This window comes from Apteryx mantelli, chromosome Z, assembly GCF_036417845.1.
Source record: "Apteryx mantelli isolate bAptMan1 chromosome Z, bAptMan1.hap1, whole genome shotgun sequence".
Taxonomy (NCBI): Eukaryota; Metazoa; Chordata; class Aves; order Apterygiformes; family Apterygidae; genus Apteryx; species Apteryx mantelli.
The window spans coordinates 17,488,225-17,509,595 of NC_090020.1; the positions used below are offsets into that span (position 1 = coordinate 17,488,225).

At 43.4% G+C, this 21,371-nt stretch overlaps 1 protein-coding gene across 1 annotated transcript in view; it reads left to right on the plus strand.

Moving 5' to 3' along the window:
* MUSK (muscle associated receptor tyrosine kinase) overlaps positions 1-21,371 on the plus strand; it is a 57,681-nt gene that overhangs the window by 18,372 nt on the left and 17,938 nt on the right. The window contains exons 6-9 of the mRNA XM_067315770.1: positions 8,456-8,580; positions 13,428-13,587; positions 14,830-14,836; positions 17,715-17,981. Coding sequence (XP_067171871.1) covers positions 8,456-8,580; positions 13,428-13,587; positions 14,830-14,836; positions 17,715-17,981 — 559 coding nt within the window. The remainder of the gene's footprint in view (positions 1-8,455; positions 8,581-13,427; positions 13,588-14,829; positions 14,837-17,714; positions 17,982-21,371) is intronic.

The window sequence follows — 21,371 nt, forward strand, 5'->3', positions numbered from 1 at the left end:
GTCTTAGGAAAAATTTGCATCACAGATAAGTCAAAAGACATGAAAGTCACACAATATTTGAGGTAACAAGAATAAACGTGTATTAAACCTAGCTAATCTGTCAATTTGATTAGACTGCATTCCAGAGATGGGCCTTATATCGAATGAAAACTGACTCCCAATGTACCATGTTTTCTACAATTTTGTGTCACCACTTCTGTATTGCATGGTATTCTTTGCATAGACAAAATAAGAAGGGGAGACACTAAGTCACCGCCAAGGTAGCCTGTCAGAACACTTACAGAATCACAGAACAGTTGAGGTTGGAAGGGACCTCTGGAAATCATGTAGTCCAACTCCCCTGCTCAAGCAGGGTCACCTAGAGCATGTTGTACACTGACTCCTCCTTCCCTGCCCACAGAACAACTATCAAATGAAATCTCAATGGGCATCTGTGCCATCCTCTAAGGTAGGACCTTTTGGTGAGATGGAAGTCAATCTATGGCCAAGAAGCAGCCTGAGAGAGGGAGCTTGCAATTTTGTATTTAAGTGTAGGGCTGTTCCCAAGTGAAATCTGGATACCGAAACTGAGGAAAGGTGTTTGCTTCTGTCACGAGCAGAAGCAGAAACTCTGGGAAAGAAATTCCTTTCCTGTCTGCAATGGTGTTGGGGTATGTGTATGCAGGTCATGTTTTATCACAGTAAATAGAGAATATTGCAGTTTGTTGTTACAAGTTGCAAAGGGCTATGGCGGCGGGGAGCATTACAGGGAAAGCAAATAGTACCAAGCTTGCATGTAGTTGCACTAAAGTAACAGACTGGCCTTCGTAGGTTGGCACTGGTATAACTGAAAGCCAGGAATATCTTGTTAATCTCATCCTACTTACTGCAGTCACTATAGTCATCTAGAGGCTCTAAGATACTACAAATATGACAATAACTAATTAAAGGACAACAGGACAAGTCACAGTAGAAATAAAACAGCCCCAAACCTTCAGCAAATGTACAAACAAGCACAAACTATTGAATTTATTCCTGAAGCTTGCTCTGCTGTGACACAGGCATGAGGTATGACAACTTCAGTCGAGAGAGATGCACTCTGCCTACCAGTAATGGTCACGCTGGGGCCTCCTGTGCCAGAGAATTGCAGGGCAGGCCTTCTAGAAGCACGAGCTTTTTAACAAGTAATGTATTAGGAATATTACTGGGTGAAGCCACCACCTCTTCCCATATAGTGCTCAGGAGGCCTTTGCAGCAGCTCGGACAAGTCTTCCAGGTATGTAACGGAGCAGGACTGGACAATTTTGCTGGCTGTTGTGGAAATGGGAAGGCAAAATCCAAGTGCTGCTTCTCACCTGGCTCTTTTCCTCTTTGAGCTGGTTGCCAAACACAAATGCAGCTAGCAAAAGAGTTGCTTTTTGATTCAGCAGACCAAGAACCTCTTTTCCAGTCTCACGCACAGTAATGGGTAATGGAAGTGTTAAACAGTGTGTCTCCATATTCTAGAAAAATTAGAGTATGGAGAGCTTTATAGGAGTCTTTCCTTCAAAGAAACCAAACGCATATATAAGATTAGTACTGACATGAAAAGAATTTCCTTATTCATTTCCTTGGGAAGTAATCTGAACACATTATCCTCACTTGTCCTTGAATCTGGTGTTTGCTCTGTATATAGAAATGAACACTTGTACTGAACAGGTTTTATATAGTTACACAGGATATAAGCTATCTATTTACATTTTACTCCCGTTTATTATAGCTTTACATATTTGCAGGCTCTGTTTTTAGGATTCCAGAGACATCTACATGCAATGCAAAGTCTTTCACAGCTGAGAAGCTCCTGTGCCAGTTAGTGCAGTTAACATTCAGGGAGTCCTTCCACTGATGCAGATTATCCCAGTATCCATAAATCTTGGAGCTCACCCTAGAATAAGGTTACTTTGTAAAGCTATTGCCTTGCTAAGAAAAGCTTGCTTTGATATTAGACACCACAGCTTAGAATCGGAAGGGATATGCTTCAGGATGGAGATGTTGTGATTTCCTCCATCTTCCTTCCACACAGATCTGGAATTGTCTCTGCTGTTCATCTCACAGGGTTGTTGTATAGCTTCAGGCTGCATGTGTAGGTGTTGCTGTGCTTTCCGGCTGTCTGACCTGTGCTGCAGAGTATCTTAGAACTACTGTAAACCCCAAACCTCCCAAATCATGTCAGGAACCAAAAGAGCTTGGAAGTTTTCTGGAAAATTTGAGATTTAAAATATGGTGCAATTTAAAACACATGCAATTTAAAATACATTCTCCTCCCAGATTAGCATGATATCCACGCTGTGAGGCAGCAGTACAAATGGGGGGCAGGCAAATGATGAAGCACCACTTGCTTATGGCTGTTCTGGAGCCTGATCTTCTAGGGTCAACACCTAATAGATCTGTTCCTTGAGAAATAATATAGTGGTTGTGTGCATTTCCTACAGTATCTGATCATTTTTTCTTTTGATAGTCTGAATGAACATGGTTCTCTGGCAATGAGAACATTTTGGACAGGGATTAAATAAAAACAAGTAAGAAATTCGATAGAGATAAGTAGAAGTGTCTCATATCAGCTTTGCCTGCAGCATTTTGCTCCTCTTTGTAATAACTTGGTAGGCTTGCAGAAAGAGAAATATTGCAGTTTTGAAGAGAATAACACAGAGATCAAAGCAAAATTAACCCTACAGTTATCATGAGATTTAATTATTAACCCAGCAATTTTGGAAGGAGGTGGAAAGATAGCACATTGTGAGCAGTGGTGAAAGTACAACGTGAACAGTTTCCGTAAGGTGAGCAGTGGTGATCCATATGCAAAGTCTGTCTCTGCTGCAAGAGAGAGGTTGCTGATTGTGCTTACTAAAGAATTTGTTTGTTCTCTGAGTTGGGATTCAGTCCCATCGTGTCAGCTGCAGAGACTGTGCCTCACTTGTTCAGCTCTGGGTCTTGGCACGAGATAAATTGCTGCACATAGTTCAGTGTGGCTGTCTCCGCAACTGCTGATCAATGAACGTAATGTGCAGTGGGTTTTCAGGCCTGGTATTTCAAGAATTGTTGGGATTTTGCACGGATTAATTTGAAAAGTCAGAAAATACAAATGCTGCAACTTTTTTCATACATATATATCCCATTTCCCATACATATATCCCCATTTATCTTACTAAAGGGAAGGAAATTCTAGCCACTCTGCCTATTATCCCTCCTTGACTGTCTGATTTAGATTTCTCGGAAAGAATGAATGGATGTGAAATGAATGAATCTGAATGAAGATTTGGAAAACTGTACTTCTTATTGGCAAGGATTGCAAATAAGTTGACACAAATTTATGGTGCTTAAGAACATATGGGTGGCAAGCATAAATCCATTTTGTACGGATTAGTAAGCAAAACCCAACTCTGGAGAAGTCCTCTGTTAAGAAGGAGTCATTTCAATCTGTCACACTTCAGGTTTGAAAGAACCACCAGAACATCAGCAAACAGGATTAAAAAAAAAATGCTTACAGTTCAGTTCCTAAATGCTTACACATGAATAGTACACAATGCAAATGCTTTGCCAGAGTATTTATATCAGGAAATTTTCTGAGGCAATATGTAGCTTACCAATTCTTCCAGCAATGTGGTTGCATCAGTTCTCAGCATGACACAAGCTATACCAGAGAAGAACGCACATAGGAGTTGCCTTTACCCACACTGTCTTGCAGGCTAGATGGCAATTTTTTTCAGCAAAAGACCTGGTCATAATCATCCAAAAGGTCACTGTTCATGATAAAAGCAAAATAATCAGTGTTGAAATATCAGATCTCACAGTATGGAAATGCCAAATTTTGCTCACATATTCAGTCAGTCTAGCACTGTTGTTAGAAGGGAGCATGTATCCACTATTGCTGAGTAGCTGCAAACACAAGTTCAGACTTCAGTGACCTCATCTAGGTTTGGATTATCAGGTTTGCTTTACAGTAAGCCAGGACTAGCAACAAACTCTGCAACAATGCATATGCACTGGTGTTTTAAAACTGGGTTAAGTCACGTACATGGGCAGATGTCAGTTGTGTTTCCTGAAAGCCAAGTTCCAACCAAAATCAACGGCGGCAGAAAATCTTCACTGAAAAAAAGCCCCACCCCAAAATCAGTGATAGGCTGGGCTTGATCCATCAAAGCCAATGCGAAGACTTGTGAAACCCTGGGTTGAAATGGGTATCATTCTACAGGGGCGCAGTGGTGTTACCGTGTACAACCTAATAAGTGTCCTGTTTCCCATGGCCAGAGCCCTGGAGCAACTTCCCGGTTTGCCTAGGCCCCAGGAGAGGAGGAGTGTGGGGAAGAGAGGGGCAGAAGGAAGCTCTGGGCACCGCTTTGCCCTTTTCCGAACAGGGCAGTGCAGCTCCTCTCTGTGCGGGTTCCTGCCTAGGTGCAAGAGGCCCAGTCAAACCCCCCATTGACAAAAATCAGGACTTTCCCAGTCGGGGGGTGGCATCTGCCTGGATTGCAAGATCAGGGCCAAATCCAGATGCAGCACAGCTCAGTCAAAGGCAAGGGAAAAGCAAAGTCACCTGGAAAGAGTTAGCTGTTCAAACTGGGGGGGGGGGGGGGGGGGGGCGGGGACGGAACTCAGCTTTAATCTTTTTATAGTATAAAAATTTCGTGACTGTATTAAAGCCCTACTGTTTGGACTGGATGATGTTACCTAATTCTCAGAAACGAGAGCAGCTGGCCTCAGTACAGATACCTCCTAGCAAGCCCTGCAGTATACAGTACATCATTTAGCAGGGCTGTAAAAGAAAGGACATTTATTAGGGGGCTTGGGAGTGAAACTTTACATACTGGCTTGGTTTTTAACTGGCCAGATTTCATTTCCAGCTCCTATGAGTGAGGCACTCTGTTTTATTTTCCACTTAAATAAATAAATAAATGAAGCCCTCATCTCCCACCTTCTCTACCTCCGTTTTGGCATATCTTTGTGTAAATCCCATGCTGAAACCCTGGGGGTCTCAATGTGGGTGTTGTTAACCTTGTGACAGCCTCTGTTGCTGAATAGGTGAAGATCCTGACAAAATCTGCATTCAGAAGTATCTGGAAAAGGAGGACAAGTAGCAGAGATGTTAAAAGTCATCAGATTGTGGGGAATTTTCACTCTGAGGCAAAATGAAAACAAAAACATACCCCAAACCCAACAAATAGTGTTAATTGTATAAATATTTATTGGCATTTCCTGTTCCCACCTCTTCCTGCCCTTCACCCACCTCTCCTCCTGGTTGCTTGTGTTGGCACCATCAAAATCGCCTTTTCTTTCTCTCCATGCCTCTTTCTTTTTTTCTTTCTTTGTGTAATATGGCGAAAAAAAATCAAAGAGGCATAAATAACAGCTTTTGAGGCTGGATTCCTCCATTTAACTACCATACAGGCAAGTTTCCTCACTGGTATGGGAGCCAACAAGAAAGTCAACCTTGTCCTGGTGGTCTTACCCCACTTTGCACCAGTGACAAGTAACTGGTGCACTCAAAGCCTGTCAGGATCAAGGGAGTCCAGTCCTTCCCACAAAGAATTTATGGTTTAAGAAGTGAACAGTATAAGAACAAAATTATTCTACTCAGAATGTCTAAAGTTTAGATATTACTTTAGATGTTAAAGTATTAAATTTGTAACTTCATTTTCAAAAGTACTGAAAATGCAGACAGTGGCACAGAAAGTAGCAAGATCTTTGCGTATTCCACAGTTTTGGAGATCAGCTTATTTCTTTGTAGGCTGACTTTTAGTTAGTCAGCCCTGAAAACTCAGCCGTAACTAGGAAGTATGCTAGATAACACACCTACAGTATTTTGCATACACAGCAGTGGAGGCAGAATGGAGAGCCCTTTCTCATGCACGGACGTACTAATCAGCAATATGGAGCAGAAAACCTGTTCAGGGGAAAAAACGTCTTTAACAATACAGATATCTTATTTGCTTTAGCAGAAATGGAGGTAACACAAGAGAGACAAGAATGCTTAGCTGTTAGTAAGTTTTTTTCCCCCTATTTGGGTTTTAGGCTTGAATGGCCTAATACCTTGCCTTCCATATGTTAGCAAATGAGTACTCGAGCCAACAGCACTTGGGGCTACTAAAGCAAGTATAGTGACTACCACTGTCTGAGGGAACTGGAGGAGCTGGGTCGAGGATTTTGGCCCCCCCATAGGCACTGTGTGTGAGCCTCAGCAAGACACCTAATCTTGTGGTGGTTCTGTTCCCCATCTGTAAAACTATGATAATTTTTGTAAGGTGCCTTTTTTTTTCCTGGCTAACAACTTTTGGCAGATTTGGGGAAAGTAGAAGGTACAGAGAATGGAACACATGCTTGTATCTGGCACCGGCTAATGGGGTGCTATTAATGCATTACTTCAATATTAAATAAGCTGGACAGGATCAGAGCAGCAGAAATATCATGCAAGTACAGTCCCAGTGGCACACTGTAAAAATAACGGCAGCATGAGAAAAGCATTAAGGGCCATATTCTGGCTTTGGAAATTAATGTGCTGGCTTCAGTGGGAGCCATGTGCACATAACTGCTGCCAGAGGACAGACCCAAAAGTTTAGTATTTCTCCAAATGAAGTATAAAAGTAATTATGAGCTTGGCCCATGGTGCTTGGGGTGGAATTCATAACCATCTGGTGTTAATGGCCTGAAGTGAAATCTCAGGCAAAGGTTTCATTTTGCTTATTATTCTTCAGAAAAAAGTCTTGGCCAATGACTGCAGCTTTCCTTATTAGCGATGGAGCTTTGTACCTGCTGCCACTCTGAAAGGCAGTTGGGTATGACAACCCTGATACTGCTTAGTTTCTACTTTAAATAAGCAGCACTGAGCATTGACAGTGAGGGACTGCTTGGAGCGCATGGAGGAATTAAGAAAAGGAATATAATACATATCCTCCTATCATTTTCACTTCACTGATATTAAATTTAATCTTCACAAAATCCCTGCCCAGGATTCCCTTGAATGGCTCTGCTCCAAAGATGAAAAAGTTTCTACGCTGAAATGTGTTCCTAATGTTATTTATCCACAAGTGAAATGAAAACTGTTTTTAGATTCTCTGTTAATACAAAGCTCAGTCTTTTCCCAGGCCCAGACTGGATAGAAGGAAAGTATAGGTATTTTTATTCCAGCTGAAATTTTGCAGGAGAAGCTCTCTCTGATTTTGATAGAAGACATTCCAGGTAGCAGGGACATATACTCAGTTTCTCAAGAGACCCTTGGCTGGTCTCTTATCACACTGCTTTTGAGGTCTCCATCTGGAAAATGGGGCAGTCAGTGGCCAATGCCAAGAGGTGTGTTGGAGCAAACGGAGCCATGACTATGACATAGATAATTGGTAAGGGGAACCATAAGGATAGCAAAAGTGGTGAAGAAAATATAAAGCCTGTCTGAGACCTCTAAGAGAATCTCCCCTGCTTGCTACTAAAATTTCTGATGGAGATTTTTAGTTATTGCTGTGCAGCTCAGAAGGTAGAAAGACAGCATTACTCACTAAGCATGAAAAACTGGAGTAAGAAATGACACAGAGCTATTCAGCCTGCTTCTGTACAGACATTCAGGCATCTCCATTAAAAATTTTGGGTCAAAACTCAAATGTTCCATGTGGGAACTGTCTCTCTTCTCTGCTTTCCTCTATGTAGTCCAAGTACTGCAGCTGAAATACAGCTTGTGGAGGCCATCAGAGTCATGTTTCTGGATTGAAATGCATTTTCAGCAAAAGCAATTCAGTGTTGTCTTTTCACCAAAAAGTGAATATCTGCTAGGGGAAGGGGGGACCTTATCTCCAAACTCTTGAGTAATCATATTGACACAAAGAGGCAAGAACACTGGAGATGAAAAGACATTTTAAAAACCTGCTTTTCCCTCTAGAATCTCAGCTACCAGAAATGCTTGCAGGCCATTCCCCCACAGTCTGGTTTTAGACGTTCTTCCCTTAGGACAAGGCTGTCATGGCATGGAAAATGCCAGGGTTTACACAGTGCTCTGTCGTAAGTCATAATCAATAGGATCATACTGAGGAGCTTATCTGACCCTTAACCTTAACTGTATGTGACTGTGCTGGTGGTCCCCACATTTTGGTTTAAAACAAGTATCATAATTTGCCTTGCATCTACTGCAAGTTGTCCCATTTGATATTTTAGATGAATTCACCCTTGTTTTTTGCATATTACCTCCTCTGAAGTATCAAACTCAGGCTGTATATAAATTTCCAGAGGTAAAATTTTGACCTGTAATATGCAGAATATACCATGCTGCTCATTTTCTTCTTGTAGTCCCTCTCCCAAGACTGTCATCTTATTCACCAGGAAACTTGTTATTTTTGGTAGGGCTGGGGCCATGGACTATTTCAAGATATGTTGAAGAGGAAACATCCCCATGTCAGAACAGTGTCTGAGTCTCAGCTTTAAATATCTGTTCAACTAGTATCTTTGTCTTCTCCCACAGTTTTTGCCAGAATCCTGAAGGCTCCCGAGTCCCATAATATCACCTTTGGGTCTGTGGTGACGTTGCGGTGCGCGGCAACAGGCATTCCAGTCCCCACTGTCACCTGGCTTGAAAATGGAAAAACTGTAAGTGTCTCTTTTTTATGCCTTTGGCCCATGAGATCTGCTCGCAGCCGGAAACACAGCCTAACGATTAAAACGCAGGGCTGGGAGCCAGGGCCTGTGGGTTCTATTCCTGTCTTATTTCATGCCTTCCTGTGCAATCAGATTGAAAATGCCTAGCTGCTGTGTTGCAGTTTTCTCGTCTGTAAAAATCTTTCCCCTTTCTCCGGGGTCTTGCACAGCTTTATTTGTCAATATCTGGGAAATGCGAGATGAAGGACGCTTTAGAGGTTTACAAACTTCCTTTGAGCCAGGATGTCTAGGACTTCATCTTGGATTTAAGTATTTCTGCAGCCACCTTTCCTGGCTTTTCTCTTAATGATATGTCTATGAAATATAATGATAACAATAACATGAAAAAACTATTCATTTGACAAAAGACCACATTTAACACAAACTGAGGCAGTTAAGTAGGGCAAACTGTCTTGAGGCAAAATGCCTTTGGGACACCCTATATGCACAGTGTATTTGCAGATAAATAGATTTGAAATTTTTGTGACTGACCTGTGTAGCACGCTAAAGAATGTCACCGATTTATTCCTGGCTAAAAGCATGTCCTCAAGAGAGGCAGGTGCTCTTCCACTGCAGACACCAGGACATGAAGAATTCACTAGTTCTCACAGGAAATTGTTCCGCAGCTTAATTTTCCTGGCCATTTAAAACAGATATCTGCTTTGATATCTATTTAAGTTCCCTGTGTAGGTTATTTCGATGCCTTACCTTCAGCTAGACAGAAGAGGCACTTAATGTCCAGTATTGCTTCCCCAGAAGTGAAACTGTAAACCACAGTCAAGACAGCTCTCAAATACACTCCTCGGAACCCGAATCAATTGAACTGTTTTCAAGTCCTTCTCTGTGCTGGATTGCCTCTGGTCTTCACATGGTTATTGTGGCCAAGTTTTATATTCTTCATGGTTTTTCAACAGCCTTGCAAAGACGTGGGCCCCGGGGTATGCTCTGAAATCAGTCTGAGCAGTCGCTGAGTGCAGACTGACAATTTGCCTCTGCCCTTTCTTACTGATCCCCTGTAAACTACAGGTCCTTCAGCCAGAGTCTGGCAATGGCAGTTCCTGTGGACTTGCTTGTCCAATATGATCAATAAATCCTCTTGCTAAAGTTCCTTACTTCAAAATGCTGCTCCCATTCTGGTCTGTATCCCCTCTTTCCGTGTACTAAAATATGTAGTAAGGAGCCTGGACTACTTTGCAGGCTGACTCGCCTTCCTTATCTCCACTAAACCTTATTGTATCCTTCAGTGTTATTACGGGTAATTTTCTATTTTCCCTTGAGGTCACTAGGGAAAGCAGTAAAGGGCAAGAATGGGTCCCATGGGTCCTCAGTAGTTTTCAGTAATAATTATTTTGAGAGAACTGCAGGTGTTCATTCAGGCCTTGCAGGATGGTTTCCCACTGGAAAAGAAATCTTATTGTAGGTGGTTCTGGGTATTTGCCAGTACAATTTATTTAGATTGCATGGCATACCCACCCCCAAGCAGCATGAAAGACAATCTTTTACATGAGCCTTAGGCGAATCTCCGATATCAGACAACCATCTCCTGAAAAGGTGCTTACACTAGTAAAATAACAGCAAAGGCTGGTTGTTTGGTGGCATGAATAGAAGAGGGTACCACAAGGCCAGCTTTTTAGGGAGTCTGACAGCCTCTGTAAGGGCAGTACCACTGGGGAAGGGTATTTTGGGAGGACATCTGTTTGCATGGACTCGCAGGCAGGTCCCTTCTTGTGTGTTTATCCTCCAGATTTCTGCATCAGCCCCTGCCATATCCCTCTGGACAATGCATGTCCTTGAGATCTTTTTTAGTCACCTCTACTAGTTCCTAGGCCAAAGATCATGCTTCTGTCCATGTGCTGCAGAGCAGCTGAGAAAACAACAAAACCACAGAGTTCACCACTCTCTTTTCAGAAGCACACTGAAAAGCAGGATTTCCACCCTGCCTCTGAGGGGGCCTCAAAGTATCAGGGACCCACAATTCAGGATGGTTAGAGCCTGCTCTCCACCTTCCTTCCTTTTTACAGCTTTCTTTCACCTGGTGGATTAGGAGGGTTGATGCTCTGTGTTGCTCTGATTGGTTCAGCTGTCCTGCATAAAGCTGTGTGTTGCCAGTATGTTTGGCCCTCACCCAGGGCCATTGCTTAACTGGTCAGATCTGCTCTGTGGCATTTCTGTCTGCAAGATGAAAGCCAGTCCCAAGAGGGTTGTGTTCCAGACCACATCATTTTAAATATGGCAAGGAGACCTTTGTTTAATGAGAGTCTGTCTTTGGGAAAGTTAAAGCAGGAAGCAGGTGGAATGGAGCACATGCATTTGAAGATGGACTCGCAAGCAAGCGACAGGCAGTCACTTGAGGATGTGCTCCCTGCAATGTCCCTTTGGTGTTATAGACTCTGAATGTTGACCTGAGCTTTAAAGAGTGGGAAACTGCTGTGGTTATTAAACTGCCTTTGAACAGAAAAATGCAAATTCCTCTAAGTAGCAGCTGTCTTGACTACTCAAACAAAAATACAATGCCTTTTCTTCCTGGTATGCACTACAGTACACTGTGGACCTTAAACTGTAGTTTTCTGCAGCACAAAGGATAAGTAAGCTAGGTGCGAAGATATGACAAAGTCTCTTCTTTGGTAGATGCTGGAATGGAATTTCAAAGGTTTAAAACAGACCTGCTGGAAACAAAATCTCAGGGAACGTATTTGAAAAGCAAAAGGGATCAATTAATGTAACGAAAAGGTCTTGAGTTCCCAGCAGAAAAAAAAACAACAGCCAACTTGGAAGATGTAAGATTCAACTGCCTGCCATTTTCATGAGCTACGTAAGGCTTTCTTATGCAATTCATGGTGATTTTCCATACTGTACATGGTAACACATACTGCTCATACTGTTTGCAACTGTCTGAGCCAAGTCAGCCAGGGATTGTTTTCACCCAGGGAGACCTTGGGCTGAAACTGGCCCTTGAGTTATTGTCAGCTGTAGTATATTTCCTTGTCCCCGTGAGCTCTATCAGCTGACGTGGCAAGCAAAGCGTTTTTCAGTGTGTGGTCCAAGCTAAGAGGAGCAATCCTGGCTCACCATGCTCAGATTTCCTATCTGAGGGCCATCCAGCTGTGTGAAACCCCCCAGAGGGCCCCAGACTCGAACCTCAGCTTTAAAATATTATTTATGAGGTTCTAATTGAATTAGTAGAAAGAAGAATATAGGATGAAGGGGAGGAGAAACACTTCAGAGTACATGCGACACCAGTCAGTGGTAATCAAACAGCTTCGAACCTGGGGGGAAACTGGCAGGAAGGGAGAGGAGATGACTAAAACAGCACAATAGCTCAGTGTTAACAGTCATCTCTCCTGGATGACTGTCAGGACACGGGGTGTAGCCTCTAAAGAAATTTCTCCTTTCCACCAGGAAGGACTCAGCGATATTTTAATGCTGACTAAATTTCTGTGTAGAAAAAATTATAAAAATAAATCTGATCAATAACTCAGCAAGGATAAACTAATGAAAAAATATCCCTTGAGTTCCCACCCATCTGAACTGACTTCATGGCAGTAAAACCAAAAATATCCCTCGTCCCTACCTTTGCATGATGACCAGCATACTGCCCATCCCTGAAACATAACTTTTAAGTGTGTTGGTCTAGCTGGTGATGCACACATGTCCCTTCACCACAACTCCATTCTGAGTGTGACTGAGGTAGAATAAATATATTAGTATCTGTATTTTCTTTTTAAAGAGAAACCAGTCTGCTTACTAAAGAAGTGATATAACATCGATGCACCTCAACTTGCTTTTTCAGTTATCACTGTTATCACTGTTAGTACTTCTGGGACCAGATGCAGATCCCATTGAAATCATGTTTCTACTAACCATCAAGGAGGTCAGATCAATCTGGCTAACCTCAAAGCTAGATGCTTAGGCAGAGAGCTTTGTTGGGAGACAACTCTCACTATCCTTAGGGCCAGGTAGCACCAGTGGGATTCAAGAATGACCACATCTCACCTGAGTTATACCTGATGCTCCTACTGATGTGAAGGGTAGAAGAGGCAATGCTACTCAGTGCTATTGCCTTTGGAAGGTAGAGACTTGGTGTACCATGTCCTCCTATGCCATATGATTGTCATATGAGCAGGAGAGACTTGAGGATAAAATTAAGCCACACTGGCAAAACCCAGCAGGCTCCAATCTCATTTTCTTGGGAATTTCTGATCTGAGAAATGGGCAGGTCAGAATTACCACATCTGCAGCCCCTTCCACATTTCCAGGTGTGAGATAAGAAAGTCTATCAGATCTTTCCTAATATGGGAGCCAGAACATCTGTTTTGTTCACCATGACCCTAAAAAAAAACAGTGGATATGTTAATCCAAAATCAGTGAGTTCCAAAATATCTTCCTTTCTTTCTATCTCTTTACAGTCAGGGTTGGACCACAAAGCCATACAGTGTTCTTACTTCCTAAGACATAAATAGACAAATGATTTAATAAGTAGAGGTCCTGGCACAATTATCCAGCTCAATTACGTCAGTAAAATTGAGAATATCACCCTCTGGAACTGAAAATTAATTGTAAAAGTATTGCTGAAGTGCGAAATAGGAGAGATCTTTAACATTCGCTTTTGTTCTTGAAGTCAGCTGCTCTGAAAGTACCAAAATAACAAGAGCAGCCTTTAGCTGTCACTTTCATCTACTTGCTACAACTTCTCTGCCAATTTCAATGCTTGGAGGTGGGTGTCTTTTGTTGTTCTTGTTGTTTTGTTGTTGCTTTTTTTAATTGGAAACACCATTGCAGTAGGCTTTTCACTCTCTTAGGTTTCTGCAGGGTCTATAATGGAAAGTGTCAAAGACAGAGTGGTTGACTCCAGACTGCAGGTATACGTCACCCGACCTGGCCTGTTCACTTGCCTAGCCACTAACAAACACAGCAAAACCTTTGGTGCCGCAAAAGCTGCAGCAACCATCAGTGTTTCAGGTATGCTGGAAAAGAAGGGGCTTTTACTTTTTACCTTTGCAATTGCAGTCCCAGCTTTCTTCCTGGGGGAGAGAAAAGGGGTGTGAAGTGCTGTGGAGGTGGATGCAAAGCCTTGGAGAGCTAATAGTTTGCAGAGGGCTAAATTTGAGTACCAGTGCATCCCCCGCCAGGCTATTTCCTCATATATGCTTACACTTCAGAGACGGGCACAGCTGTTATTTCCTGAATGCTTGATGCTGTCTTGTACTTTGTGTCCCAGAAGCCCTTGGTAAATTCATCCATGTGGAGGAAGTAGTGGCCATGGCCCAGCATTAGTATCACCTAACAGCAAGGTGAAAATAGCTTTCATGAGATCTTTAGCGTCTCAGTGGGTTGCATCCGAAAAGCAAGGAGGTTTCTGTCAGAAGAGGCTCTCCCGCACACCAAGCGATACTGGATGGCCTGCACAGCTGCTGCACCTTGGGTAGCCTCTCTGCACCCTGAACTCTGCTTCTGCGGGGACATCTCCCAGACAAGGAAAGGAGGCTCCAAAGAGGAGAAATACTGACAGCCTGAGCTGGCTGAATGTGTTTGCCACACAGACAGAAAGGTGGCAGTTTGTCCCTCCCGTCCTGAGGAAGGCAGGGGGTTTTGGGTAGTGGAGAGAGGAGTCCCTGGGGAGCCCAGAAACACGGTGCTGGTTCAGCCTTGTCATTCACCTGGGACATGTCAGCTCCAATCTGTGCTCTGTAGGGATGATAATTCCTGGGGGCCGGGGCAGAAGTAACCTGGGCTGGTCCTTGGTCAGGTGCTCAGTGTCTCCTGCCCACCACAGCGCAGCTCTGCTTCCTGAGATGCGGTGGGCTGGAAGGCAAGGCTGCTCCACCAGCTGCAGCTTCCCCTGACCATTTCTGTAATGGGCACATAGGTGGATTAAGCTGAAGACGCTGTTTGCCAGTTACATTGAACCTGAAGGGTAAGGGTAAAGGTATGGGGTTAGGGCACACCAGCCCACTGCAGCAAGAATTGCAGGCAATAATTTATTTCCTCTGCCTGTAAGGCATCCAGCATAGTCCAACTCGTCTTCCTCACTACAAGGTATAAAGTCCTTTTCAGACAGCTTACAGGTTTCGGACAGATTGCCTAGCACGGGACGTTTGATGTCCCCATCTCAGAGGGGGCGGTGAAATGTCACTGATGTCTTTTCCATTTCTTCTTTCTCCTTGCTCATTAAAACTGCTGAATCTGGTGCCTACTCGGCAGAATGGAGGTAAGAATTACTTTTATGTGGCTGTTTGGGAAATTTCTGTGGGCCAGGGAAGTTGCAGAAGGAAAAGAATGAAAAACTAAGGGTATTTTGTTAACTTTGCTTAAATGAAAGGAGAATGTTTCTGGATCCCAAGAATGCAGGTGAGGTTCACCTGCAGGAAATGCTGAGCTCTTTTATACAGGCATGAGTAGAAACTGGGCCCAGTCAGATAAATATGCATCTGTATCAAGCAAACAGTGCATCAAACATCAGTAAGAGTGTTTAAAATACAGTAGTGGGCAGAATACTCTGGCGCAAATTCTGTTCACATTTACACACCTTCGACTTCTCTGACCTTATATATTTACGGGCCAAAAGTTAGCTGCAGAATAAGTTCCTGTCTGTACAGAGTCAATAAATGTATTTTGGTACAGTGATCACAAGGCTAGGGCAAGCAAAGTTCAGATATTTGTTACAAGCAAAGCCACTTGTATATGATCAGGCATGCACTTTTGCCTGGTATTTTCTGGAGTACTGAAGAATTTGGTTGCTTCTTTTTTTAAGAGTCTTGACATATTTCTGCATGTCCTACTGGCAGATCAGCCTGGAAGCAAAATGAGAGGGCTAGCCTGGGAGGAAGGATATGTTCTATCAGTCCTTGGAGAAAAGAACAGCCTGAGAAAATCCAAGGAAATGGCTTTGCTACTTTGCTGACGCAGGCTCCCTGTGAAGGTCCTCACCTCCTTCGCTGGGGTTTGTCAGATTAATTCAGGAAGTTTTTAGGGGATTTTTTTGACCGTTGAATGATGATGGCAGACACATACTTATGCTTTACACTTGCACCCATATAACTGTAAAAGGCTTGGAAACAGTTATCAAATGCTCAGCCTGTTTCTCCAACAGTTGCTCCCAGCATTTGCTGTTTAAAAATCTCTTTCAGTGATGAAGTACTGCAATAAAAATGTTATCGGTTCTTCTCCATCATGGCCTGATCTGTATCTCCCTGTAGATTTAAAAAAAACAGGGAAACATGATATTAGCACTGGTGGCTGTTGTCAAGCTGCTTCTGTGGCCCACTAAACTCAGTAGCACAGCTGTCCCATGGATGTCTGTGCCTTCTCTTGTCTGCTGGGGCATATGAAAGACACACCTTTCATACTCCCAAAACCAACATCATCAAGAAAATGTGAACAATGTGACCTCTACTACCCCAAGGTCTGCTCTAGCACAGTGCAGTGCTGATTGGGAAACCTGCCCTGTGGCTGTTGGAGCAATGCAGGATGCAGGGGAGGTGCTGGTGTCATGTGAAGGGTGTCTGCAGAGCCTGGGCTCTCTGGGGAGTGTCACAGGAGCACTGCCGTTGTGTTACTACCACGAGGAATCAGTTCCTTCTTGCTTTTTTTTAGCCAGCCTGAAAAGACCACCGCAAAGAGCGAAAAAGTTGATATTGACCCCAAAACAGTGCAGCTAAACTGGGGCCAGAAAGTGTAATCTGTTTGCTGAGAGCAGTGTCATAAAAGCAGGAATCTGGGCTGGATAAAAGCTTGTTCAGGCATCCTGTATAATCCCTTTTCAGTGTAGCTCAAGTTTTCTTAAGAAAAATAACAAGAACCCACAGGACATTGACAATGGGTGATATTTGGATAGAAGAAAGAAATAAAAGGCAAAGATACAAATAGCTCTGCTGGCTATTCCAAATGGTTGGCGTGTTGTGAATTGAACTCCATGACCCCTGTTAAACTGACTGAATGAGCAATGGGGACAGCTGCACCCAGCTCTCCTCCCTCTGTGTTTCGGTCATTCCCCACATATAGGAGAGGCAGCTTTCCCAGGTGCTCTCTTGCTCTGCCCCTACGGCATTATTTCCCACAGCTGCTGGAGCTGAGGGCACATCCTCCGCCCGCAGACCTTGCTGCTGCCCAGCTCTCTATCGGGCCGCCGTGCAAGCTGCTGTGAGCGCAGCTGACCTGTGCATGCACTCGCCCTTCTGCTCTCTTTTCATGGCTTTGGGGAAGGAGGGAGGAATGACAGCCGTCTCCTGCTACATGCAAAGACATGGGAAAAACAAATAAATGGCCTAGAAGGAGCAGACCCTGCTGAACTTTTTATTGCTCCAGTGTAGCTTCTGGCCCCATGCTTGAGGACAGGGGTTTGCAAACTGGGAGATACTGTAGAGAGGGGAGAGCAAGACCTTGCAGGGGTAAGCACAGGATGGAAAATTCCACTGCCTTGTGGCTTCTGCCTTCCCATGTCTCCCACTGAAAAGTCCTCTCTGTTCTGACAGCCACAGGCGGAGTGAAACATTTGCTTTGAGCAAATGAGAAGGGTGTGTGGGAGAGACATAGAGCCATGAGGGGTGCAGGAACCTGGGAGGGCCTGGCAGGAGTTTTGCTGATCTTACCTTGCAAAGGATTTTCTGGAGTGTGTTGAGTGGAACTCACCTGGCACCTGCTCACCAAGCCCCTCCAAAATTAAACTGTTGCTTGTCAGAACACTACATGAATTCCTACAGGTGTGCAGCAGCACTTCTGATCTCTTCTGCAGAGGAACAAAACACGGAAATGATTTCCCGTCAGGGCCTGGGGACTGGATGAGGGGGCATGCTAGGTCAGGGTTGTGCGTTGTCACTCAGCCTTTTTGCCCACTTCTAATGCTAGAAACTAAGGCCAGTTACTCAGCGCTCAGAGATCTCCTGGAGGGCCCTGTGCTGACACTTGGGTTCTTTGCAGTGTTCTATTTTTGGATGATATTACCTCATTTTAGTGGTTATAATCATGTAGCCTCTTCAGCCTTATGGATGCCATTTTATTCAGAAACAATGCCTAGGCATTTAGTTGTTTGCTCCCGTAGGTATTTATGATTGTAGCTTACTGTATGTGTGTGTTCTTGCCCTCAACAGCAAACTGTACAAGGGTGATGCAGGCTACTGCAGCACGTACAGAGGTGAGGTGTGTAGTGCTATCTTGGCGAAGAATGCTCTTGTTTTCTTCAACTCCTCCTATGCTGACCCAGAGGAGACCCAAGAGCTGCTTGTTCACACTGCCTGGACTGAACTGAAAATGGTGAGTTCATTCTGCCAACCAGCTGCTGAGTCTCTGCTGTGTAACTACATCTTCCAGGAGTGCAATCCCTCGGGAGCTGGACCAGCTCCAAAACCAGTGTGCAGGTAAAGAAAAAAAAAATGTTTATCTTTCATTTTCATTTCACGGGGATGTGTAGGCAGCAGGGGAGTGGTGAGGGAGAGTTTGTCCAGATACACAGGAGTACTGAGTGAAAATGGACCCTTTATGTTTGCATGGGTTTTTCCTTTGCATCAGTCTTTGCTTTCTCTGTCATATGCACAAAGAAGGCCTGATCTTGCTCTGTCTGAGGTCAGCGGTAGAATTTAAGGTGACTTTCAGGCCCAGAGGTCTGTGTAGTGTAGGGCTTTCAACAGCAGGTGTTGAAAAGAAGTATCCCTTTGAATAACACAGTTGATTTAAATAGTTAACAAAGGCTATCAGTATGTAATCATTATTACTTTCAACAAGTCATTGGGAATTTTGGATAAATATGGACAGACTACATGCAGCAAAATCTGGTCAAGGCAATATACTAATTGTTCAATATTTCCCACCATGATTGCGACAAAACAACAACAAAAAGACTGGACTAGAGACACTGCCAGGGTAATTGTACCTACTAAGCCAAACCTCCTGTGTGGCATGTGTGCCATCCCATATTCAGAGAAATGTCCATTAAAACAGGGCTGGCAGGGACTCTGAAGAGTCCAAAGCATCTTCTGCTACAGCTAATCCATTGCTGTCAGGTGTCTGTGTAACGAGTCCAAGTCCACCACTCCCTCCCCATGCAACCTACTGAGCAGCCCTTCCTTCTTGGCTTCTTGTCCTCCCACCATGGGCATGGAGGAGAGTTTCTTTCCTCTCTCTTTTATCAAGTCTTCCTCATTTTCTCAAGCTAGAAAAAACCCTGTCTTCTTCCGTGCTATCTTCCTAGGCCTTGTTTTTTAGGCCTCTGGAGCCCCTGCTGTGCATCTTTCCTGAAGAGCTATAGCCAAATTGTGCCCTGAGTCCAGCTGAGGATCTGTTAGTGCTAACTAGAAAGGAATGACAATTGCTTGGCATGTCTTGCAGAGGACAGTCCTGTGTAGATATCCCAGGGAGAAGCTTTCTTTTTTTTTCTAACACAGCAATGTGACACAACTGATTCATGTTCATTTTTATCCTCAGAAGGATTGTTGTCTGGTCATTCCTCATCTTATGTTTGGGGAGCTGACATTCCTGCCTAAGTGCAGTACTTAGTTCTTGTCCTCCTTGAACTGCATCTTAAAACAGATTATTCAAATTAGTGTTTATCAGGAGAGCAGACCCAATTCTGATGTCTCAACTAAAATAAAAGTCTTGTCTGCAGACACAGCAAGAGCAGAGACACTGCTCTGCCAGCTGGACTTGGGCCAGTTGTAGTCTACTGGCAATTATTTTTCCAGTTACGGAGGAGCTTTTTAGGACAATCAACAGGACATCGTCTCGTAATCCTGGCCTCCCTGATCGCTCCTCCTCTACTATCCCTAAAACAAAGGCACACAGGAAGATCCCAGCGAGAAGCGTGACAGGGCATTGTGTTCTCCATTTGGCGCTTGTGCTGTATTCCCCAGTCTGCACAGTAATGGAATATATCCTAAGAAACATATGTGTAAATATGCACAGATTATTCTGCAGACCAGTCCTGAGCCTTGCTGGTTTTTGGCAGACACCTCCCTGCTGCCTTGATGTTCTGCTCTTTGTTATTATGCCCTTTAGTATATGATCTCTCTGCCTATTTTCATGATGTGTGACAGTATTTATATCTGAGCCACACACTCACGGCACATTTGTCAGCTAAGGATTTTGCACGGTGCTCTATGAAACATTTCAGTAAAGTCTGGATAACAGACTCACTTCGTCTCCCCTCGCTCGTAGACAGCCCTGCAGGAACAAAACTCCTGGTGAGTCGATAGAGGATCTGCACTTGTGGGGCACATAAAGTTGTGGACTGAAGTCAGAGTAGTATAAATCAACATCCTGTCTGCACTCGCTGAGGATCTTGACCTAACAGGCCTAACATTTGCAAATGTATCTAAATCTTAATGGACCTATCTGATACTATGTTTCTTCAAATCCACTCTGTGGATATGTACATCTTTTTTTCTAATGATTTTTCCCAATGATTTCAAAGTGGATTTAAATGTAACTTACTTCATGACCAGAGCCCTGGAACAGTGTTCTTCCTATTTTCTGTTCCCACAGCACATCAGCTGGACAACAGTTTCTCCAAAATCCTACCCCAGTACTTCTTTTGCTAACCTAGACATCTAATATGCAGTCAGAAGAGCCATGAGGGCTCCTAAATGCATTTCACACAGTCTTGGTTATTTTCCAGTTATCTTATCTGCTTCTTACTGACAACTTTATACCTTTCTACAGAAACTGGCTAGACTACACCAGTTTTCAGATCTCATTGAACTACTTCTTTGAGTAGGAATTTAATTATCTCAGGTGCTCTAAAATTCTCCTGTTTTTGAGGGACATTTTTCCCTTGACGTGTTACCATTTGCTTCAGGTTATTTGTCCTATTATCACTTATTCTCTGTACTGTTTTTTTCTCTCCCCCTATGTCATTTTGCATGTTCATTCTGTTTTGGAAACTAGTTAGCTCGAACAGTAACTGACAAGCAGACTGAGTAAAGCTTTTATAAAAATAAACAGCTGGTAAAACAAGATGAAGTGAAACAGAAGGAACATCATGAGAAAAATCTCACTTCATGTAAATTGAGATGCAAATTGATTAAAATTAGAGTTTTTCTGTTTTTAAGGGAACATAATGTCTCATCTCATAATTGTCAATTGTCTTTTACTGCTGCTGTGACAGCAAAAAAAACCCAACAAAACACGGATTTCTTTTTCAGCTACTGCTGATATAGAGTGATTGGGCTCCAGGGAACAGTTTGAAAACCATTCACTTTGTCCATGTGTGTGTGTCTACCTTTTCTTAAACAGTCCTTTTTCATCCATAAAATGCTACTGGCCACCTGTCCTCTTCCTTTACTACTGATCTTTGTCAATCTGTCATTTACATTGCATAAAATTTCTAATAATAATCTGAAGTAACCTTTGCATATGACCTCATGAAGCTCTCACTGCGCAGGATTAAGTGTTATAACAATGGTATGATCTCATGTCAAGGAGACTGACTGTCCCTCCCTATGACTCTGTCACGACGTTCCTGGAGTGCCTTAACGACAGTGAAGGCTCATGAATGAACATCAACTCACTTTCCTCTGTAATGGACAGGATTATAGAGGAATGGTCATTTGCATTTTGCATTTGCACACTGAATAAGTGTCTTGTTTAAGGATGCTCAGGCTTTTAGAGTGAAGGCAGCTAACACAATCCAGATCTCCTAGGGATCAGCCAGCACTTCAAATGTAAGGTTTTTCCATTTCCCTGGCTAAGCACCTCTTTACTTCAGAAGGTCGTTCTTATTCCACATGTTGTTTAGTAATAAAAAAGAGATGCAT